The sequence below is a fragment of the Camelus dromedarius genome, chromosome 11, assembly GCF_036321535.1.
Source record: "Camelus dromedarius isolate mCamDro1 chromosome 11, mCamDro1.pat, whole genome shotgun sequence".
In the NCBI taxonomy this organism is placed as follows: Eukaryota; Metazoa; Chordata; class Mammalia; order Artiodactyla; family Camelidae; genus Camelus; species Camelus dromedarius.
The window spans coordinates 54537538-54562229 of NC_087446.1; the positions used below are offsets into that span (position 1 = coordinate 54537538).

General features: G+C 40.1%; 1 protein-coding gene across 8 annotated transcripts in view; it reads right to left on the reverse strand.

Annotated features, from left to right (window-relative positions):
* Positions 1-2012: 2012 nt before the first annotated feature.
* SLC11A2 (solute carrier family 11 member 2) overlaps positions 2013-24692 on the reverse strand; it is a 41983-nt gene continuing 19303 nt past the window's right edge. For 6 of the 8 annotated variants that reach the window (XM_031462570.2, XM_031462567.2, XM_031462569.2 and 3 more), the window contains exons 2-17: positions 20064-20135; positions 18448-18599; positions 17764-17889; positions 17230-17349; positions 15536-15642; positions 14935-15005; positions 14760-14827; positions 13521-13676; positions 12714-12872; positions 11805-11891; positions 10953-11072; positions 10649-10798; positions 10039-10112; positions 9280-9433; positions 7761-7814; positions 2013-2396 (exon numbers count right to left, since the gene is read on the reverse strand). In XM_031462570.2, the coding sequence (XP_031318430.1) occupies positions 2319-2396; positions 7761-7814; positions 9280-9433; positions 10039-10112; positions 10649-10798; positions 10953-11072; positions 11805-11891; positions 12714-12872; positions 13521-13676; positions 14760-14827; positions 14935-15005; positions 15536-15642; positions 17230-17349; positions 17764-17889; positions 18448-18599; positions 20064-20097 (1710 nt within the window). In that variant the 5' untranslated portion in view covers positions 20098-20135 and the 3' untranslated portion in view covers positions 2013-2318. Of the gene's footprint in view, positions 2397-7760; positions 7815-9279; positions 9434-10038; positions 10113-10648; positions 10799-10952; positions 11073-11804; positions 11892-12713; positions 12873-13520; positions 13677-14759; positions 14828-14934; positions 15006-15535; positions 15643-17229; positions 17350-17763; positions 17890-18447; positions 18600-20063; positions 20136-22042; positions 22110-24692 lie in introns of those variants that run through there. The other 2 variants (XM_064490973.1, XM_064490976.1) reach the window with 2 other exon arrangements.

Genomic DNA, 24692 nt, shown 5'->3' on the forward strand with positions numbered 1-24692 from the left:
TACACAGTCCCTGAATTTGCACAATACTTCTGAGGCAAAGGTTTGGGGGCTTACTATCAAAATGTTTAAAACTGAGACAGCCATTTTCATTGGCTACCATAACCTCTGATTCCTCATTAACTAATTAAACCACTTCATGTACCTGGATATGCTCTGACTACCTTTTATATTAGGCCAATACACAGTTCTATAGTAGTACCTGCTCAGTAACAATTATTTAATTGTGTTTTTCTGACACTCTGGGTATACGCTGTCAGAGCATCCTTTTACAAACTGACTCCATAGTGTTAAACCCCATGAACTGAGTGAGTAAATACATCTAGGTTAATCTTAATATTGAATATATTAAAATCTATATAAGCACATAACATACAAATCCAGATCTTTAAATCACAAATTAGAGAATGATTAAATATTCTTAACTTTAACCAACCACCGTATCTTTTTTATGAGTTCCAAAACAGGATTTTTTTTTGTCTTTCTTTCCCCCAAACAACCTCTGGTAATGAAACTACTAAGAAACGAAATTGCCCAGGAAGGGAGGAAAATCCAACAAACCGATGCATCTAGAGTTGCTGTCTCTGTACAAAGAAACCAAAACACTGAAATTCACTTTATAAGTCTCTTTTTCAAGTAAAGGTTGATAACTGATGTTAATTCAGTTTCATTTTTAAGATGAGAAGGACTCTAACCTGGGCTGCAAGCCTGCTGCTCTTATCAGAAGTTTCAAGGGCCACGAAGGAGAAATGAGGCAATTTTAAAGTACCATCTTAGAAAATTCCCTGCCACTTAGAGGACCAAATCATTATAAGTAAAGATAGGCAATTTCTGGATTTTTTTTATAAAGTGTCTTCCTGAAAGGCACCAAGTTTTAAAATAAGGCAGAGAGGTCAGATAGTTAATTTTTATGCTGAAAGAGGAAAATGATGCTTAAACATACAAAGGGTTGCAGGTTTGCAAACTCAATGCCTTTGGGCTGGAAGGAAATGAGAGAAGGCATGGATGACACCCCAGACTATATTCCATTAAAAATGGGAAGTGGCCATTCAGTTCAAGTCAATTGTACTTCCATGAAGAATTGTCAGCTTAGTGTTGAAAGTCTTCTGATGTTTAGATCAGATAATTATGCAGAAACTTTCAAGTTTTAAATATTAACTTCTTATATTAATTTATTATAAAAATGTTATATAAAAAAAAAATCCTGGTTACAAAGAGGGGTCAAAAAAGTCTATAGTCCACATGAAGGCAGGCAGTCTGTGACATGTGAACTAATTTTTCAAGTCCCTGTCTAGTTCTAATCTCAAACTACTTGGTATAAATATCTTAAAATGCTTAGCATTCCCTAGGAGAGCCAATATTAGAAATTTCGGGAAATAGATTTTGGACCTAGAAATGGTGTTTGGAGTGTTAATAGGAAAAGTGGGAAGAAAAGACATGGTGGGACTGTACAAACATTGGAAAGAAAACTCATACTTCCATTATCTTCTGCTGGGACGCACAAAGTCAAGTGTTAGAATTCTTCTTTTTATACCTATGATTTAAATGCTAGAATGGGCTGAGTTACGATGCAGCACGGAAAACTGATCATTGGTTAAAGCATGATTTCTGGATCTTGCTACTAGGTATTAAGTACCATCATATCTCTGAAAGAAATTCAAGAAAGGCAACAACAAAGAAAACAACAATCACAAAGCACGCCAACAACCAGGGTTAAATTTAACTGCCAAACAGAAGAAAGGTTTCCTTTAGAAATGATGTGCTAGTAACAGTAGTTATCAAGGCTTGGTCACTTAAAACCAAAGTGAAATTTAACTGGCCATAGTCAAGTATCACTTTAAAAGTAAGTCAGTTTGACCAGTTCATTCTGAAAAAGAGCAGGTCTCCTTTTCCTTCATCACTTGTGATCCAGACGAAATAAATATCTGACTTCTCTGTACAATATTTTTTAAAAAAATACAAAAGATCTATCAACTTTATATAACCTTAAAACTCTGCCCAAACTGCTATGTTCAGGTTTACATAAACATATACACATATATATTTTTAAAATTCCAAAGTGTTGACACAAGCCCATGGGGTGTGTGGCCATCACAGCTAATCATTTAACTTTGGCTGTTGCAGGACTGTTGTGCGGTGGGGTGGGTCTCTGACCTACACTTAGAGCTGGCAGTGTTTAACACAATTCCCATGAGGAAATCTTTGCCTTTTGTTCTAAACATTTGAACAAAACTCACCTCTGAACTAACAGAGATATGTTAACAGGACACTTGGCACAAAAAAATTATAAGTGGGTCTTATACAGTCTCTCAGGCTGTCAGTCATCTAGACACAAGTGAGTCAGCGTCCACGGTGTTCAGAAGGTAGAGTTCAGGCTGCACTGTCAATCCCAGATGATACTAAGGACAAAAAGATGGGAAAAAGTTAGACTGATAATCAAGAATTCAAATATTGAAATTGGCACTTAGGTACCTATAATCAGCATATCAGTGTAGGTCTTTTTTCAGTACTGCTGTATTTTTATTTCAGGAAAGAAATGGCTTACAGGTACATAAATAGCTTATTTGTATATAACATAATAGCTAGAAGCTAAAACAGTTAAGGATAATATCAAATGCCCTCAGGAAAATTTGCACTTTGAGTATTCTTGTGACACTCTGCCTCAGGATGGTAGCTTCTAATCAGGATATTATGAGCAAATGCACTGAGAGCTTTTGCACTTTAATACCAAGTGTGTTAGAAATCAAATTTCAAGTGATCTAAATCCTGAGCCCTATTATCTGGGCTCCATTATCCTTTGGCACCAGAGCAGAGAAAAAAGCCTTTCATTACACACACATACACAAAATGGCATGTGCTAAGAGAGATTATTATCTCCAGGTTCCAAATGTTTATCAGGCTGAGTCACAATCAATTTGGGCTGCTTTTAAACACGTTGCCAGACCCCACTCCTGGAGACCTGAATCCAGATGGTTTGTGCTGGCATTTGGGAAGTTTTATCTTACTCTTTTTCTCTCTTCTGCATACACCATGGGACAACCAGTGAGTCTTGTTTGAGCCCCACTGTTATGGCTCAGGGATTTAGGAATGTTATTGCCCCTTGGCACCAACAGCCTCTTCTTGGCCATTCAGTTGCCTCACCTGTATAGAGACTGATCCTCTAAATGAGATCATGAGTGCTCAGAATGCAGAATGCAGACTAAATCCATAGGAAGAGAATATTTCTATTACAATATAGTGGAAAAGGCAGTGGAGTTGGGTTCAAGCTCCAATTCTGCCACTTCCTATGACCTTGAGCAAGTCATGATCCTTTTGGAGCCTTATGCTATATGTTAGTAAAGGGGGAATAAATGGTACATTTGAAAATGCCAAGTACAGTGACATACTATCTCACATTATAAATAAATACATTTTTAACACACAAATTACCCTGTATACATCTCACAGACTTGTGTGAAGATGAGACCAGATGGAGCTCAAGATAAAGCTATTCTCAACTAGAGGGCTAGGAAATTACTGAGTCACGCTAGCCTTAGAGCAGAGAAATGGCTTTTCAGGCTTCAGCTCGCTTACTCACTTTAGGGTCTAGCATCTCAGGCTTGAGTAACCAAGAGCAATTGTCAGACACACTGACAATTCACTGCAGCCTTTTTTCCCAAATAAGCTAAGGTGGGGGGCTGCCTCATTCATTATGCAGTAAGCAAGGGTTGCATTTTTTAGTCTCAAGATATCCAGATGTGTCACTTGGACAACTCAGTAGCTAGAACTTCACTGGAGAACTTTGTCCTATTGTTCTGAGACACTTGAGAAATGGGGCTAAAGGGCACAGGAACTGGCTAAAACTCAAGGGCACAGAGGCATACAAATGAATAAACAGGCTATTAGTTCTCAATTACTGCTGGGTTGGATCATAGAGGGCCCTGTCCATTTTCCACACCTACCAAAAAGCATTCACCTTTTTAAAAATTAAGCACAGGCCTAACAAAATTAGTCTACCAGATGGCAACTTCTGATCTAAAACATTTAGCACTAATCAGAGTATCAAGCAAATTCTTTGATGTGTTGATGTTCCCGGTGCTGCTAAACACCAACGGTTGTTGTCTTAACTCTGGAGTTAAGCTTTTCAAGTTCCAATGCCAACTGCCCACTTACTAGTAATTTGTTATTGTAATTTTTGGCCCTTCAGTTGCCTTATCTATATAGAGTCTGATCCTCTTGTGATAGGAATTAGTGAGATCATGAGTGCTCAGACCAGGAGTAGCACACAGTACTAAGTGTTAGCCATTGTTAACATTCAGAAGCTAAGATGCCAAGAGAAGCTGACACATTTAGATTCATTGGTCCTATCCAGTGAAGGAACAGAAACCACTCCAGAGGGCAGAGCTAAAGGAAATGTTTCAAATCAGGATCTTCAAATTGTTATGCATCCTGTTTTTCTTCTGAAATTAAACCCAAGTTAAGAAGGGAGAGCTAAAAGAGAAAGGATAACATGGAGAACAAAATCCCAAGATAACTTGTACGGTGTTACTTACAGTATTCAGCTCCTGTAAGACAGACAGGGAAAGCTTGCAACAGAGAATGGGAAAATGAAGTTCTAGTGACACCTTTGGAAAAAATTAAGTGCCGGCTTAGATTTTCTGGTCATGTGTTTGATGATAAGGCTAGTAATTTACTGTGCATGAGCTTTGTTTTCAGTAAATGGTGCCAATATTTCCATTTATATCAGATCTGCCAAAATGCTCTTTCATTTTTAAGCTAAACGATTTTGGTTTCTCTTTTCAAATACTTACTTTTTGTTGGCAGCATGAAAAGACTACAAAAGCCTATCTCAATGATGAAACAAGACTACAGATAGAGAAATGTTCAGCTTAGAGCAGAGAGAGGCAGAGTAACAATTTTTTTTCAACTTTAAATGTGGCAACGATGTGACCTTTAGCAATAGCAAAACTATCTGACTAAATGGGTAAATAGAAATTAGTGTTTGGTGTCTACAATTCATCAAGTCTTCTGGGGACTAAACCTAGGTACAGCTGACCCTTGAACAATGTGGATTTGAACTGTTGAGGGTCTGCTCATATATGGATTTTTTTCAATGGTAAATACCACAGTACTACATGATCCAAGACTGGCTTGAATCCAAGGATGTGGACCCCTAGATTTGGAGGAACACTGGACACGATGGGCCAACTATAAACTATACACAGATTTTTTTACTCCAAGGGTCAGCGCCCCTAGCCCTCAGTTGTCCAGGGCTCAACTATATTTCTGTATCCCTTCTAGAGAGAAATTCACTAATAGTTTGGGTTTAATATGTCATTCCAGGTGGTAATCAGTGTTTCACTATTTCAATGTTGTTGAGACCCTTAATAAAGTATTTTCAAGGTTGAAAAAAATACCCAAGAAGCCAAATTGGAAAAAGAAAAAAATGTTTTTAATTACAAACCAAGTTTACACATTAAATGGTCACTAAACGCTAGTTGTAACCACTCCTAAAAAGACTAGCAGAACCTCACAGGAGCCAAACTGTAGTGCTTCCCCATCCTTGTTAATTCCCAGTATGCTGTAGCAGCACAATTATATTTCATGCCACATTTATGGAGAACAAGGGCCAATTTACACAAAGTACAATTGTATATCCTTAAACATTCCACATAAACACACTGCACATGGTGGCACTGGAAGACTTCGGTTCTCAACGTTGTTTATTGCACCCAGAGTACTGGTTGAACAGACAGTACACTTTCTGAGAGGATCAAATGGAATACAGTATGGGAGTGTTTTTCACACTGTCAGATAGTACACACATAGTGATAAAATGCCATTTTACTGGGAAGAAAATATTCATCACTGCAAGTCATAAACACAACTGTTAAAAGAAAACCAGCAGCTTTTACCTGAGCTTATAATTATTTGTGAATCTGAGACTGACTGGACCCAGCCAGACCCAGGTCAAAGGTAAGTGTTACTGTACCGTCTTTACAAAGAATTTCTATGTCAGTTTGGCCTTCACCTACTGCAGCCAGACGAGAACTAAGATGTCAGTCCCCAAAATGTCCAGAGTACACCCATATGACCGGTTCCAGGAATGACGGCAGGGGAGCAGGATGGACATGAGGAGGAAGTTAGGGACCTTTGTCTTTCATAATCCTGTGCTACATTACTGGAGGGGCTAAGATAAAGGTACGGCCAGCGAAACACAGTAGTTTACCCTTAATGCCAGAGAAAAGACAGTTCATCCAGTCTGTGTTTTTGACTGTACAAAGTACCGGTTATAATGCCTTTAGGGGTTCAGGTGAACACAGAGCATCTATCAACAAGGACTCCGAAGGAAAGCGCCAAAAAATGAGAAGTCCTTCAATGCCATTCCCATTACTGTTCTCATCAAGTCAGTGGCTATAACAGACTTGATGATCTCCACCAGACAAATGTGCTTTGATTTGAGACAACCACATGGTATCAGGCTCCACGAGTAAAAATGCCAGAAGTAGCTGAAGAGCAGCAGCTTCATGCTGAAGGGCCCCATTTCCTCTGACTCCAGAGCTCCACCATCTGGTCTCAAACTTTTTTCCCCTGAGGGAATGGCTGAAGAGAGGTAGCCCAGCACAACCCTGCTGAGAGAACTTTGCAAACCATAGCGATACCTATGGACTTGCTGAGAAAGAGAGCTTTGCAACGGTTAGATCCAGAGCTCCTGAGACTGTTTTGCAAGTCATCTTGGGCATGCTTCAGAAAAACATGATGATTCTGGTAGAAGGTGGCTTTTAGGCACAAAACAGATGGCTTTTCTTCTCCTTCCATGTTTTTTCTCCTCACCCCCAAAGTCTCAAGAGAAGGTCAGTTCATAAATGCTACCATCTTTTTCTATCACTACCCTCCTGGAGGAGGAAGGTGAAGGTTTTACAACGAAAAGTGCTCGAGAAGAAGTATCATGAAAGCTGTGTGCTAACATGAGTTATTAGAATCAGGACTCCCAAGAAAATTCCAATAAGCTTTCAATCTCTGAGGAAAATCTTTATAGTGATTTCCAAAGGCGATTAGTAACCACCACCTACTGGTGAATTTTGTCCATTTATCACTTTCTTTATGCTTTCTCACCCTTCTTGACTTTCATTGAGAAATTTAAAGTGGAAATAAGTTAAAAGAATCCTGAACTTGATAGAGGTAGGGGTCTTATAATTTTATATTTAATTTGGATCAAACCATCCTAATCGAGATTTTATTTTTATAATTAAAATAATTAAAAGGGGAAGCATAAGGGAAGTATTTCTCAGGCTTTTAAAATCCATTATCTTTTGATAAATAAAACTTGCATACCCATCCTGTCATTTGTATTCTGAAAAATGTATTGCATTTTCCAATTTTTTTTTAACATATAGCCTTGTTAAGAACCATGCATAGAGGATTATTTCTCAAAAAGATAAAACAAGCTGGCCTTTGCATCTACTGAAGAGCTTATAGTGTTGGAGTGATAGCAGCAAATGTCAGCTTTCCAAAGATCCTACCTAATCCAGTTCCCAGGTTAGGAGGTCAGGAAGAAAAATAACTCCATCTTTCAAACATATATGAATCAAATTCTTTCCCAACAAATAGCTGAGTCCTAAACGCAGTCTGTGCAACAGCACATACTTTGGGCTATGTTCACACAGTAAACCATAGAAACACACTGGCTCTGATGGCTACCTGCGGAAGATAGACTGATCCAGTGTTTACTTAGTATAGCCACTGGTGGCTTCTTCGGTCAGCAGGACTTTAGAGATGCTTACCGTGTGCCCACAGTCCAGGAAGGACATGCCCAGTGCAATCAAACACTGCCAACCCTGAAAGAGAAAACACAGTCATCACTCACCAGCCTCTCCGAAGCCCTCTTACCCACCGTGACTGCTCACACCGCACAGCTCACACGCAAACCTGCTCTCTGTTGCCATACCATTTTCAATACCGAGTTCCCTCCATTCCTATTGCTTTATGTTTGTGGCTTGTTTCTTTTATCTGGCTGGGAGAGTTCCCAGAAGACTGTTCTTCAGTCCTACCCCATTCCTCATGATGGGGAGAATGACTGACAGGCTAACACAACTGGAACAGTCTCCTGAGCTGCTCTACCAAATATATATGTTTTGGAGCTACCCAGTGGTCATTCGCTGAAATCTCAATCACCTCAGGCTGACTGAGAACAATTCACACATTCATAACCAACTTAGGAAGAAAGGATTCCTTTAACTTCTACAGCAAATTTTTAAAACAATTTCTGTCAAGGACATACTCAGCTACTTGAGTTTCCTTGGAATAAGTCCCTGTATTACAGGGTCAGCATCATCTTAGCGTGCCCATGGTTTACTGGGGAGGGGAAAAAAGGGATGTATCAATCCAGGACATAATTTTTCAATATTCACTAAAGTGATTTTCTCAATCAAGTACCTAACCTGTGGCAGACATTGGTGTGGGGGACTAGGTAAGTGTTATAAAGATGAGCAGCAGGTTTCCAGCCTCCATCCTTAGCTATTCTCTGTGGCAGATATGGTGTCAATTCTGCCGCCCCTAATCCTCAACCCTATTTTTTAGAGAAATCTGTGTAGAACAGGGAGGCAGATCTGCTTTTGTTGCTATAGCTGTTTTTCATTAATATAAGTAATATTACAGAAGCTGTGGAAAATAGAAAAGAATATATTCATAACCTCATCATCTGAAGAAAACTACTATTACCATTTTTACATAATTTACTTTAGACTTAGGAAAATTTCTTTGATTAGCTAGGTATACATAATTTTGCATTCCTTTTCTATGTAGCTATGTTTTATAACCATCATTTAAAAATAAGTCTACAATAATTCAATGACAGAATATCACTATTTATTTCCTTCCTTACTGGACAGCGATTAAGTAGCAGAGCTGGGCAGGGCTGTGAACGCACATATGTCCCACTCCAAAGATTTGAAATCATGCTACACGGCCCCCCTCTCCAAGCCCATCTTGTACCACTTTCTACACTACTGATCTTTTAGTTTCTCAAACATACTATACTCTCCTGTTAGGAATTATTAAGACTAGAAACCAGACAGAAGTCACAGAAACAGGAAACTGATAGCTCTTAGGAACCAGGGTAAATTTTATGGTTGAAACATTGTTGAATCACAGCTGATTTAACAATTTCATGTAAATTGTGTCAGTAACCTAGAGATAGATTGTTACTGCGCTCTTTTGGGCCTTCCGTTTCTGAGTGACAGTCAGCCCCATCTCTGCCATCCCTGACACCAAATGTCTCTGTGCCCTCCCAACTGGACTTACCAAGTAAAACACAAAGCTCAGATAAGCTACGCTGACCACAGCAGCCACCACATACAATGCCACATGTCCTAGATCCTGGACATAAACCACGACAAAGTACATGTTGATAGAACAGATGATAAGGACCAAGATACCACCCGCAATCCTCCAGCCTCTGTAAAAAGAATCAGCACAATTATTGGTGGAACAGTCCAATCTGTCCACAAACAGAAAAAAAACACTGTGTTTCTTGGGGTACACAGGAGTAAAAGGCATTTCAAAATGAACTGAAAAGTGGTTCTTATGTCCCAGATTAGGTTAAATAAGCCAAAGTTACACAATGATAGAGGGAAAAAAATACTATCAAATAATCCCTGTTAAAGACCCTAGAAATCTCACAAGCCCTAAAAATGTAAAAAGTCATGAGTCCCTAGAGATATAAGAAGTCATTTCAAATACAAATACCCATGTCATTTAAAGAGGTATATAAGAAGTATTTGCTTATGCCTTTCTCATCAAGATCATTTAATATGGAGCCTTAAATTTCGGTGGCTGAAGTTGAAGAGTTAAAGTCCTAAAAGTTGAAAACTTTCCCCCAGAAATGAAATACATGTTTGCCGTCTTGATTACATTCAGAGTCTCCATTTTCTAAGTCAAAGATTGAGGGGGCAGCTCTAGCAATCACCTCTCAGAGCACACAGACTCACTGTCTGATTGGCCTGTTTGATGAAGATGCCCTTCCCCCACATATCTCTAGGAAACTAAGAGAAGTGCACTCACATTCCATTGGCAAAGTCACTCATCACTGGCCGCAAGCTCGTAAACGTGAGGATGGGTATGAGAGCAAAGGGAAGCTGGAAAAGAAAAGACTAAGATCAGATAAGGCTGCTGGGGGTCCTTGTATCACCCTAGAGAGAAGGACTGTTAGCAAAAAGGAAACACAGACCCTGCTTCATCTACTCCATGAGAAATTACTCCTGTCATCCCGACATGCTGGAGCATTATGTTGAAATCTGTAGAGCTGTCATTAACCTTGCATCAATTATGACCATAGTGTCTCTTACAAAATTTGTACCTTGTCTCCTTAACCTCCATCAAAACCTAGCAGTGTCCTATACATTATTTAAAGTTTGTCCGGATTAATGAACAGTAATTGTGTTCTATGTGTAATTATGGCTTATAATTCCTATTCAACGGGCTTAAAAAAACAAGCCATTTCTAAAAGCCTTTTAGATGCCAGGGATTTCATATGCATTCACTACAGACCAACACTGTGCCTCTTTCTTCTTCCAAATTTTCCCCAGCAACCAGTACAAGGCTTGGTACCTAAGGGCAATACACAGTGCTGCCTGACTCAATGGGATATGGGTTTCCCCAGTTCCTTCCTCACTTGTAAGCTCTGAAGAACATTCAGGAAGTCATTCATCCCCGTCAGATGCTCTACATCTTGGAAGACGGCAACAAGCAGAGTAGGGATGATGGCAATAGAGCGGGTGAGAATCACTCGAGCAAAGCGTGACCATTTTAGGTTTAGGAATCCCTGAAAGAAGACACAGAAATGGGATGAATGTCTGGAAGAGGAAATGGAAAAGGGTTTGGGGAGGTTCAGGAAGACCTTAGAAGCATGGGATTAAGAAGTAACAAACGGACAATGTCCTCTTCCCCTAAACTATCCCAGTCAAAACAGCATGTACCTCCATGACAAACTGGCCAGAATAGGTTCCTGTCATGGTGGAGCTCTGTCCTGCAGCCAGGATCCCCACTGCCCAGATGTAGAGTGCAGCAGGCCCGAAGTAACACCCCAGCACGACACCCTGGGAGAGGCAAGGGAGAAAGATGTTTGTGCCAAAGATCTTCTGAGACGATACCCCAAACAGCATTTCTCTACAGCATTTCTTCCTCTCCTTTGCTTCACACCCACCTATACTAAGTGCTGTGCTGGGCACTGTCCAGAAGCTAGACTCAGATCCTGACCTCATTCTAGATTCTGTTGGATGCTCCTTCATTTCTCCTCAGTCTAGTCCCTTCTCTCCTCCAGGCTCCTAAGCCTTTATCCTCTGCTTAGATCTTAAATATTAAAAAAAAAAAAAAAAGTCTACAACACATTTCCCAAATTATATTCCTTAACACACTATTCTGGAAGATGGTAACAGGAGTGAAGAGAAAGGTCAAATAAATGTGGGAAATGCTATGTACTATATATTCTACTCTTAGAGGCTTACAATGTAACCAGCATAAAAGGGTCAGAGAGGCCCCCAATAAAGAACACTTTACTAGGAACACTTTCTTTAGTTACCCCAATCAACATCCTAGGAACAATATACTATCAACACAAGTTTGGGAATATCTGATACAATTCATCTTTTCAGGTGATCTTCTGTTCCCTTCCATGTAATCCAAAAAGGATGTCTGGCATCTGGACCTCTGGGGAAAATGACACTCCAGAGAAGACATCCTGAGCGCTGAAGCGAACCCACAGAAAAGACCACATTCTATGCCAAGAATACTGATTCAGGAGCAAAGATCACACATCTGAATAAGTTTACCCCTTTGTAGATGTCCACAGCCAGTGTTGAGTTATCGTCAGGAAAAAGGTGAGTATGGGGACTGCTGCTATTTCTACAGACTTCAACCTGAAACCAAAGCAGTTTAGGAACAATTTTTATTTTTGAGGCCAGGACCCAGATAAGAAGATCTCTCCTACAGATCACACAGGAGCATCTAAGAGACATACGCCAAAGGTAAGACACTGGACGGAGGTTGTGATGAGGGCAGAGACTGGCAGCTACGGCCCTTGTGGTCTTCCTCCGTACCCTTTCTAAACCCCTGTGGCATCAAACACATCTACTGAGTTAGAGTGGGCAAGGTAATACAAGAATGCTGGGTCACTTTAAATGGTGACAGGAGGTGAGAACTCTTAAGGCTTCAAATACGAGAGGACACCCAGAACAGGGAGTCCTTAGTCAAAGCAGAGCCAGGAGTCAGAGGTCCTATAGATGAGAAACAAAAAACTGATCAAAACTAGATAGGCAGTTGGGAATCAAGATGACAGAGAATTCAAAATAACAAAACAGTCTGTCTAACCAGTTTCTGTTTTCTGTTTGTTGATTCCTCCTAACCTGTCATAACCAAATGGCAGGACTGACAAGTAGGCCAGCAGCTGGTAACAGGAAACAAAAGGGGATGTCAAAGAACCAAACAGATGTGAGGCCACCAGCGCAGTAACATGAGGCAACCTCTAGTCCGAGGTAAGCTCCCTTCTCAGCCAAAAGCTGGGAAAGATGGGTCTAGAGCCCCTAGACTGTAGACCCCGACTAGTGCAGTGATTTCAGGGCCAGTGTTGAGACTAGACATCTATGTTCCCTAAGGTCTAAGTCACTGTCACATTTCCTACCCCATTTCAGCCTTCTCTTTACCATCACATTCACTGCCACCCAGGACCCTGGCTTACTTACCACCTGCTCATTGGTTTTCTCAAAAAATGCTTCGGCAAAGACTGAGACGACAAAGACGTTGATGATAAAGGAAACAAAGAGAGCAATGCAGGACTCAATGAAAAAGTACTTATTGGCTTCTCGAACTTCCTGCTTGTTGGCTCGGTTAACCTGTCTGGACTAAAGAGATAACAGCAACAGTCATTTTCTGACTAGTTGGGATAGTTTCCTTACTATTTCGTGAGTTTCAAGTCTGCTGAAAGACCTAGAGGGCAAACAATTGATCACATGAAGTGTGGAAGGATCAGCTTACATCCTGGTTCACTGGGTGAGTAAGAACCCCATGTCCCTTTGAAGACACCACACATTCCCAAACAGGGAAGAATGACTGAGTGACTGCTGAGCTCTCCGTTCCCGTGGCTGGAAGAATCACTGACCTACAGAAGCAACATGATTTCAGACCTAAGGGGAGGGTAATCTGAATTACAAAGGCCTCTGAAATCTCCCAGCAAACTCTTGCATTAGATTCACTAGTAAAAGCCAGGTTGGGCTCCTTTCTTCTCACCTCCACAAGGCCACCCAGGCTTTTGAGATTTAAACACAAGAGACAATGTGCACCTTCAGACCTTTTATGAAGAACTTTAGTTCCTTTTCTAAGGGGTCAGTTATCTCTGGTCACCTTGGTGATAAAAACTGTGTCCAAGTATATGGAGTTCAACTGTGGAAAAACACCCTGCTCCTTCAGAGCTCTAACAGTTGTAAACTAAAGGTGCGTCCCTTGCAACTAAATGGAAAGACCCCATGAACTGTGCAAGAGGCCTTGCTCACCTTGACTAAGGCAGAATGCAGGTACATGTTGTGTGGCATGATGACAGCGCCCACGATGCCCACAGCCTGCTCGATCTGCGGGGTACGACAGCCTGAACAGGACGGCAGGAACATGCCCTTGAGGACCTGGCTCTGGCTGGGCTTCACTGTAACATACTACATACCAACAGAACAGCTATCAGCCTTTACTGGAATATGATACTGGGGGAGTCACGCAGTACTAGGGAACAATCCACAGCCTTTACTCCCTAAATCCCTACATCAACAACTACATAGGACAATGAGGAATACAGAACCACCCAAACCTCCAAGCAGCACAAGGTCAGAGAATTTAGGGCTGGGGTAACCAGGTATTTTACATCATGTTTTAGATATATGAAATAGATGTGTAGAGAATGTAATTAATATTCTAAAGAAATAAAATGGCTGCTAAGGGCCTATTTACACTAGCTTCACAATAACTCCTGTGAGAAAGACCCAAGAACAGAGTCAATTCTTGATTATCCACACTAATCACACTTCTGTGTTCACATAAGCTCATCTAAAAATCACTTATTTTGGCCAGGAGCATCTGCTGAGATTCATTCAGAAACACTTGTCACACATACTTTTTCCTGGTTCAGCGTTTCTCTTGGAAGCCTTAGACCAAGCTGTATCATCTACTCATAGATGAGATATATTTTTTAAAATTTTGCTAGGCCAAATAAGCAGAAATCAACTGGACACAGAAAGGCGCTATTACAGCACGTAATGGTACTGATTCCTAGGAGTGTCTGGGTTGGGGCACAAACCAGGAGAAATGCACTATATCCACTACATTTCCACACTATCCCCTATAGTTCATTAACTGCTGCAATGCAGAGAAACTCCAAGCTGCAGTTAGCATCAACCAGGATAAGCAAAAATAGAATCCCTCTAAGTTAACTGCCAAGAACAACCCTACCACCCCCTCCCTAACCCTCTCCAAGGTTGTTCTGTTGTTGCGACGGCCAATTTGGACCCAGGGAATCCAGTCTGGGAAGTCCTAGAAAATATAGTCATTTTTGACCCAGCAGTCCCTGCAGGCCTTCCTAGACACTAGTCCTTGCTATACCATAATCCTTCAAAATTGGCCCACAGCTGAATGGCTTTTTATTAACACATGTGATACAATTAAACCAGCCTAGCATTATACTGCCATTTATAACAAAAGGGGAAAAAATTGTTTTAAAAAGCTAACCAACAGCCTGTAACACTTGCCTCATATCCAAATGTGAGCGCCATAACAGTGATCAGAAAACCGAAAAATGCCTCTAGCTTCCGCAAGCCTAAAGGGGAAAATGCAGCAGTGAGCTCACAGAAGGCAGACTTCCCCATTAGTTACATGATGGAAAGTAGCTCCTTTGACTGACCCCTCCATTCCCACTCTCCTTACCATATTTGTCCAAAAAGAGAAATACAAAGGTATCTGCAATGGTGATGAGAACTCCACCCCATAGAGGAATCCTAGGTCAGAGATAAGAAATGGAGATTAAAGGAAAGAAAAGAAACATTGAGAAACCCTCTTCCCAACAGCTCTCCCGATACATAACACTTGGAAAAGCAAAGACCTGGGGGAGAGGCAACAGTGGCTGAAGGCCAGCCCTTGGGTAGTTTAGGATCACAGCACCAACTGAAATACATTCATTCAAAATTTGTCCTCTATGTCAGACTTTTAGGATACAAAGTTGAAAAGTATGGGTCTTACCCCTCAAAGAGCTCACTGTCTAGTGGGATAAACAGATATACAAATAAATAACTGTAATACACATTGCCACACGCTGTATAGTAGAAGTATGTGTAACTCAACATGAAAACATGGAAGATACAGAACCCACATCTGCCAGGAGAGAAGATGGTTCCAGAACAGTTCCACAGAAAAAAACTGAATATTTGAGTTGAATCCTGGAAATTGAAAATGAATTGGTTTTTTGTTTTCACAATTGTTCTGAAATCTAGCAAAACACCAATTACTTCCTAGAGAAAACCCCCCTCACCTTCCTACAGACAGGAGATTGATGGCAATAGCTGAGCCAATAACTTCTTGCATATCTGAGCCAATGATAGCCAACTCCACCATCAGCCATAGGATTATTCGTGGAACCTAAACATCAAACAACAGAAAGACATGGTTCTAATTAATCATTTCTAAGAACTTCCTCCATGGTTTGGAAAGGCACATCTTGGCACTGACCCATAAACAGTCCTTTATAAGCCTTCGATCTAGAGATGCAGTACCAGAACTTGACTCCACCTGGTCCCTAGCTGGAGAAGGCAAAGGTGCTTCCATGTGGCAGAGCCCGTGAACCAAGGTCAGGGCAACAGCGGACCCTAATTTTTTTCTTTTTCCCTTCTACTCGCGAGAGGAGTGGAATTTCCATTATTATTTCCACTTAATTTTTTGCCTAAAAACAATCCTAGAAGTTTTAGGGGAAAATGAGGATACTAATACGGTCAAAATATTGTTCAGGACAGAAAAGAAAATGACTGCAGAAGAAAATATCTTTCCTGATCATAGCTGAAGAGACAAAACAAATGTGAAAAGGCTGGAGTCATCCTTTCTTCTTTTCTTTTTTAAAATACCTTTATTGTGGTGTAATTCCTGTACAGTAAACTACACATATTTCAGACATATAATTCGATGAATTCTGATAGATGTATACACCTATGAACCCACCACCACAATCAAGATGCAGTCATCCTTAATGTAATGATAATATATAAGCAAGTGAAAAAAGGTAGATATGCAAAGGGACTCAGGGCAACGTGGTTGGAATTGGGAGTCCTATTACAAAATCTAGAAACTAACCTGGTCAAACAATCCAGCAGAAATTTAGAAAATGCTGGCTCACTGAGGCTAGAGGCAAAACAAACAAACAAACAAAAAAAACCCTCCAGGTACTGACTACCCAAAACATATGTCACAAAAAACAACTAAGATACATGAGGAAAGAGAAGCTAAAAAAATTTAAATTTACCAAGTTTCTTTTTTTTCTTCTTGAAAAGCACGTAAGAAAAAAAAAAGCAGCTAAGGATACTTTCTCACAGCCAGGAAAGGAGACTAAACACTTAGGTAAACTGGAGGTAGACTGGTATGTTATCTAAAGATCAAGCCAGTTCCAAGCTGTCTTCCAGACACAGGATTCATTCTTGCATTAGGCAGCAGTAAGAAAGGCCCAAAATGTCCAGAAGGAAGCTATAGAGGACCATGTAAACTCCAGGGTCAGGGTAGACTGAAAAATAATTATTAACAAATCCAAAGATCCTGCCACATATAGTTTGTAGCAAAAGGAAAAAACTCACTTTTTTCTAACTGAAGGCAAAGACAAAGGAAAAAGAAAATATGCACAATGCAAAGTGAGGGAGTAATACGGACGTAAGAAGGAAAGTGCTTAGAGAGAACACCCCTGCCCCTTCATGAGCCGGGCACTGATACATGCCAGAAGGCAGAGGGAGAGGCAAATGTTTACTCAAACAGAATTTTTCCAAGGAAACCTTCTGGGAAAGGTGAATCTCAAGTTAGATTTTGAAAGAGCACAGAAACATGGCTTAGCAGCAAGAGGGGCTACAGAATTTTCTGTAGGACTCCCACTCCTCAGGGCTATTGACTCCCAAGTTCTCCACTATTTCAATATAACAGTGGGGCCAGACACACAGATTCCTATATGAGTAACAAACAAAAACTCCTCACCTTGGGATACTGACGATGACACACTTCAGCAAGATGCAGCCCAGTGACCACTCCCAGTCTAGCCGCAAGGCGCTGGAGCAGGAGCCCCACAATGGTGGCCAACAGAAGAATCCAGAGCAACTAGACAAGAACAAGATCTCATCATAACACTCATTAGATGGGGGGTGGGGGGAGGGGGGTCCTTTCTGTTTGGTTGTTTGGCAATGTGAATAGGAAACACTACATTCAGGAAAGAGCCCAGGTCAGGAATCAAATGACCTGAGTTCTGCATCACACTCTACACAGAACCTGCTAGGTCACCTCTCACCTTTCTGAGCCTTCATTTCTCCCATCTGCAGTTTCTCCTTTGTTCAGGGAAACTATGTGGATAAAATAAAATTTAAAAACAGATGGAAAGTACTTTTCATCTAAGTGTCACTGCCAATGAAGTAACAGCATGTAGCCACTGAGGTTGACATGTAACAGGCAGAGTATAGGAAAAGGATGTGAGGTGTGCAGTGTTTAAAAGGGACAGAGGTAGGACTAGATGCTCACCTTAAATCCAGCCACTGCTCCAGACTGCAAATCAGATTCAATGTTTCCTGGATCCAGGTAAGCAATGCTCATAAGAAATCCTGGTCCCGTGAAAGCCCAGAGTTTACGAAAGCTAAAACAAGAGTACTGTACAACAGAGGAAAAGAGATCAAAATAATCATCACCTCTAAATTGCTGATCTAATTTATCTATTATTTTATTATCACATGTAAATCAACAATATCAGCTTCATAAGAAAAAAGGATTTAGGAAGTCAGATATTGGGTGTGTCCAGTTTCACTTCAATCTTATCCACTTCTTACCAATAAGGTGGCCACCTCTCTGTCCAAATAAGAGCCCTTCCCCTAACTGCTCTTTCCAACAGCCTTTCACTCTAAAACCTGAGCAATAATATCAGTACCTCTGTGCCCAACCACGACTCAAATGGGACAAAAGCCACAATAAAAAAGGGAACATGAAATTCATACTCTCTTGATCAAAAAACGCTCACTTGTACAACTTGGCAACAGGTTTCCAGGGCCCTCAGTTTCCTTAACAGTTGTTTGCTCTGATGACAAAAATTCAGTCTTCAGAGATTGCTTGGCAAAACTGGGTCTGAGGTTGGTGAACCTTGACTTGTCCAGCGGATTTTTCACTCATAGGTTTTCCCTAGATAATGTTTTCCTCCAAGGACCTGTAACTGACCTCCTCCTCAGGAATGGCAATCTTCTCATCAAAGTAGGTAGTGAAGGGCTCCTCCGAGTGCCCGCCAGGGGACTGCGGAAGAGAGGAATTGCTGTAGGCAGGATTGATGGCACTGAGACTGGCAGAGTCCCCATGGTCTCCAGAAGCATCTTCTGAAGTAACAGATTTGAGAAGAAATTAATTAAAATGAACAAAATACACTAACAACTCAATCTTAGAAATACTGAAATTAAATCTTTTTAATACCTAAATGCACAAGACCATCCTGACCCTATCTCAATTTTTGTACTTTATTTTTATTTTTAATAAACTAATTTTTGAGTAGGCAATATATTCACATGGTTGAAAATTTGAGAGATACAAAAATGTTTATGGTAAAAAAGCACCCCTCACCCTTCTTCCCTGGTCACTGAGCTCTACATCAGTTTTCAACACTAATCTCACAATGGTTTCTCCCTACTTTCACTCTTCTATTCCCACTTGCCAATTTTGAAAACCATTTCATTTTCTTCTAAAAACACTGATGTCTAGGGCTTAATATATAACATTCCCATACTAAACCCCCTGGTAACCTAAAATCCTAACTTTTAGAAGACAGGAAATAGGTCAGTCTAGTGGGACACATCCCTCTCCCCAGCTCCCCTCATTTGATAGGACTTACTGAAAGAATCACCCTTGGACATTATACCTCCATCAGGCTTCTCAAAAAATGTGGAAGTGGCAAAATCCTGCCACATTTCAGGCTAAAATCTGAAGCTGCAGGGAAACCACCCAACAGGAACCCTCTGCCTCCTGACTAAGGCCTGCAGTGAAGAGCCTGGGGAGGGAGGAGGTATCAAGCTTGTGACAGAAGGGCTCACCTCAGACTAGTCATCAGTGTTTCCCTAAATCCTGCATTTTGCATTTAATTTTAAATGCAGGGAGGGGGAAGGTCTGGGAGAAAAGGGCTAATCCACCAGAAAGATACAAAGCCCAGTTTGCTATAGCCATCAAAAGGCTATTTTTAACCACAGAGCTCTAATCTTTGTTTCCAAGAAGACTTTGCAACCTCCAGTTAGAAAAATGAAAGCTTTCTTTCTAAAAGGAGCTGACCCACTTCACTGTTAAGTGGCACTGAACTCAGAAGGAAATTTCCAGAAAAGGAATGGAAATTCTAAAGGAGAAATTAGAATCAGGAAGGATTAGTCAAAGCACTCAAGAAATCTAGTCAAATACACGGTATAAGGTGCTAGCCCAGCATTTTACTGCTCCATGTATATCTGAAGTGCCATGAGCAGCCAAAGCACTCTAGAAGTTTAATGCCAGGGCTACAAATAATACTTCCCTTGAAAGCATTACTGCTATAGAAACCAAACCCATAGCTAATCTTGGCTCATTTTAGAACTGGAAATAAGAAATGAGGCAAGTCTCTGTGGTTGCAAATCCATTCTCATTTATGGCCTAAGTCACCAGGGGGTGAACTCTGAATGGAACAGGTCTTCATGACACTGTTTGGTGGGGGGGGGGGGCAATTTTGTTTTCGGAATATTGGACAAGGACAATATGGTAAATCTCTGTTACTGGCTTAAACCTAATTCCAAATAAAAATTAGACAAAAGCACAGAGCTATAAATTACCATCTGGCATCTTCTGTTCAGGACCCAACACCATGGTGGATACGGGAGTGCCTGAGTTCTTAGAATAGGATTCTGAAAAGGAGAAAAGGGAAGGAAAGAAATTAGCAGGAACAAACTAAAACCAACAAGTACAGATCCAGCATTCTGTTACTCTGTATAACTGAATCCTTACTATGTGAAGAGAATAATCCTACTGAATTAGATAACCTTGAAAATAATTAATTTTCAGAGTACAATTATGAGATATTTAATAAAAAATGTAAAAGTCTTAATATGTTTTCGCTGGCAAGACTTCAAAACCAAACTGAAGCAAAAGGTATTTCAGGGTAGTGAGCAAATGCTTTCTTAATAAGCATCCACAGAGAGGCTGCTGGCAATCACCCAGTCTCTGCCTTTGTCTCCAGATTAACCCAAATATTTAAAACCAGACTGACTTCTTCCCATTTTTATGAATTTTTAAGGACAGAGATCTATAACTCTCTTTGCTTTAATAATTTAAACTCATGTTTCAATTTTCTGTAAAAGGTTAGGGGGAGCACCCCACCAGTACACTGCCAGTAGAGGCCCACTATTTCCCAGTCATATTTCCTGAAGAGAGACGTCAGCTATGTTTCAGGCCTCATTCCCCAACACTTCAAACACTGGGAGAAGAAACTTATGCCCATGACCCTCCCCTTGTGGACTCTCAAGGAGAGCCGAGGCACCGGGAGGACAAGGCATGGTCTGCAGCGGGCCTGCACTTCTCTCCAAGCAGCAATAAGCAAACCGCAGGGGGCAGAGGTGACGGGGTGTCCCAGATGACCAGCAACCTTCTGGGTTATGTTTGACTCGGGGAAGGGCAGAATACTTATAGTAAGCCCATTGGGCCACAGATATACAACATATTCTCTAGTCAACCCCACCAATAAGGCTGATTTGTAAAAATCTTGATCTACTGATTAAGGACTCTACTTCTTAGATGATTCCAAATTTAGAAGGGGAAAGGTAGAGTAATATCAATTGTTCGCCACCCCTCCTTAAATCTCAATAATAACTATCCCACTGAAAAGCTGCGAAGCCACCCCTTAGCTATCTTTTACTACTTAGTCTTTTTCCACTCTTGTACCTTTACTGCTCCTATCTGAACAGTCCTCCACTTTTTAAAGATAACCTATTGACATTTTCTGTACCTATTTTGCAGAATTACAGAATTCAGACCTGAAGACGGTTTTAAGTTTTATCTGTCTTCTGGCGTGTAAGATATACCATGACTTGCTAATTTGGAAAACATCATCTTTCACCTCTGTAGTCACCAATATCAAGTATTTTGTTTTAATGGACAATAGCCATGTGCTTCCTTCCTATCAGATTTTCAGCCACCAAATGGTTTTACCAACAGACCCCATAATACTGACTAAACCCTACCCCCCTTTCAGCCAGTTACAATCGCATCTCACCTAAACGGGATTTACACATCTGACCACTTAGTAGCAGTGCCACTTGGCTTCCAATCACAGCACAGCTCCTGGCCCCATCCAGAGTCTTTTCGCTTTTAATTTACATATAATTCTAAGAAGCCAGGATAACCCACAATAAATTAGAAACCACGAATCAGATCTGGGAGTATGGCTCTTACAAGGAAAGTCTTGGGCCAGTTGATATGAGGCATCTTCCTCATACTTCAATCAGCTATGAGAACATCATTGTTATGAACATCATTATTAATATTATCTTGTTATTAAGAATAACTCAAGTTTCTAATGGTGGCCCCACTCACTAAAAACTGATTCAATTAGATCACTTTTGTAGTGATAATTGATACCATGTTTTAGAAGGCACACAAGTGTTTTACACATTTGAGGAAAACTCCTATCCAAAATAGGCTTTTAAAACTTACACTTAAAAAGCAAACAATTGAGGCCACTCTCCCTTCTGAGAGAGACGGACTGCACTCTGTCTACGAAGTATGTATCTACTTTTACTTTAAACTAAACACTCACCCCCATCCTTCACGGCCTTTCTCTTGCCTTCTAAAACAGCCCGTACTCTGTCTATAGAGGATGTATCTCTCTGAATAAATCCACTTTTACTCAAAAAGAAAAAAAAGAAGCAAACAATTGAGATAGTAGTTGTGTTTTCTCCCAAGCCTGTAGTCTGCAGAGGTGATAGTTAAATAATTTTAGACAGAAATATTTCAAGGTAAAATGTTCTATTATTACTATTAGTACTCTAAGTGATTATTCCCATAATAATTACTTACAGAACCAATAAAATACAAAAACAGTCTGGTCATCTCTGTGAAATCTCAGAAATGTATTCTTCGAAGAGAGAAAATAGATTCTAGATTCCAACCTTCTCATCAAAACATTTAGTCAACAAACTATAAGCTCCACTGCTGGCAGTGTCCACAGAACATAACTAGGAGAAGGAATGGAGGGACATTTACGCTTGGCGTGCTGCACAGTATTTACGTCTCCGTGAAAATTTAAGACCCATATGGAAGCAGTAAGTTAATGAGAAGACAGTTTTGCTTTCCAGGACCATACCACCAGGTCATTTCAGTCATTTAATTACATTAAGGAAAAGATCAAATTGAGATACAAGCAACAAGAATCAATGCAAAGGTACTTTGATAACTATGGTTAACATTGCTTTGATACTCTAGCTCATTTCCAACCACTAAGTGTCACCTTCTCTTAAAGCCAGTTAAGTTTCCTCCTATCAAACAGCAGTCAACAGGAAAAAAATGGCACTCCTGGTTCAATGCAATATAACTATTTTATTCTATTCTTTACCCACAGTTGTAAAACTGTTTTACAAGATAAGAATGCTAATTAAATTACATTTTCTGTCTAAACTGTCAGAAGTCTACTATCCTTTAGCCCAGCTATTTCACTTCTAAGAATGTATGCTAAAGAAACACTCACACAAGAAAGTAGGTGCAAAAATATTTCCCATAGCACTGCTTGCAATGTCAAAACACTAAAAACAACCTAGTACATGCACAGCTGGTACATCATGCAGTTATCACAAACAAGGTAGATTTATACGGACTGATAGGAAACATTGTCCAACACAGGCTGTCAAGTAAAAAACCCAACTTCTAGAACAGTATGCTATCATTTGTGTAGCAGGAAAAAAAAGAGAGAGAGAGAATACACACGTATGCATACAGACTATATCCAAAGCATGTGCCAAAAGCTGGTAATGCAGTCCCTAAGAAGGAGTAGGGGGCACAAACGAGGTCAGGCAAAAGGAAGACCTCTCGCTCAACGTACATTGTATACAATTTTACACTTAAAAGAAAGAAGTTTACCATGTACTTGTTTTTTTTTAATGTAAAGGTTCATACAGTCACTCAGTTTCTGAACGAACACTTCAGTTGAACTCTCTCTGATAAAGCTTGTGTAATGGATAATCACAGATCTGCAGCTGTCTGTCTGGCAGGTATATATGCCCTTACACTTAACTTCCTACTTACTTTGACTTAATGTGTGAATAGCCATGCTCTGAAATTGTGATTTCGATGTTTCACCTGAATGCAAAGAATTAGAAAAATTCTCCTCAGGAAATCATTCCCTGACAACCTAGTTTGGGTTAAATGTCCCTCCTTCATGTTCCCCCAGGGCACCTGCTGCTTACTACTATCATATCACGTTATCTTGAAGCATTTATTCCCAATACTATTCTTGCAACTTTTCTACAAGTTTGAAATTATATAAAGTTATACCCTCAAACACATACTAGCTATAATAAATTCTCAACATCTGATTAATAATTCCGTGTGTTCTCTTAGCATTTATGAGAACTCTGGAAGAACAACTTGGATAGCGCAAACATCTTTTAAAAATTGCTCCCAAGGAAGAAATACTGAACATTAAAATATATACAACCTTAAACTTTTCCCCTCTATGGTTAAGAAAAGTTTGAATTTAACCTAATTTTTTTCTTATAAAATTCTTCTGTAGAGAGCAAAGGCACTCAAAATCATTTCATTCCTTTTAGAGCTGCGTTCAGTGTTGCAAAGGTCTCCCTAAAATGAATTTTAAGTTTTAAAGAAGAATGTTTTTGAACAGTCCTCTAATCTTCTCCTTTTTTTCCCTCCCTCCCTCCCTTATATAAATAAAATCAAAGACAGTATTAAGTAGAGAAAGGACTTTCATAGAGGCAACTGGAAAAGTGTTTGCATGGAATCAGTCGATGAAATAAGTGTGAACAGGAATGTTTTAAACTGACTGGCAAAGCCCCCTCTTCTCCTTGATGCTTCCCTCAGCCAACATTCCGTGCCAGCAACATGCTGGTGACAGGTAGAAACTGCCATTTGTACAGGTCAAGGCTTTAAAAAGTAATACACTCAAGAAAGAAAGAAAAAAAAGTAATACCCAGGTTGTTTATTACAGAATAATAAAGAGTTGTGATAAAAAAAAAATTCTGTGTGTCTTGAAGAAAATGAAAAGATATCCAGATCCTCCTAAAATTCCCTTTTCTCTAAAAGTCTACTTTAAGGCTAAAGTACTGGACATTCCTATTAAACCATTACTATTAATCTAACATCTATATTGTACTAGATGTTCTTCATGAAGGTGAGCTCCTACCCCTGGATGACTAGGAATCAGCAAAACTCTGAAATATTCAATGGTTCAAACAGAG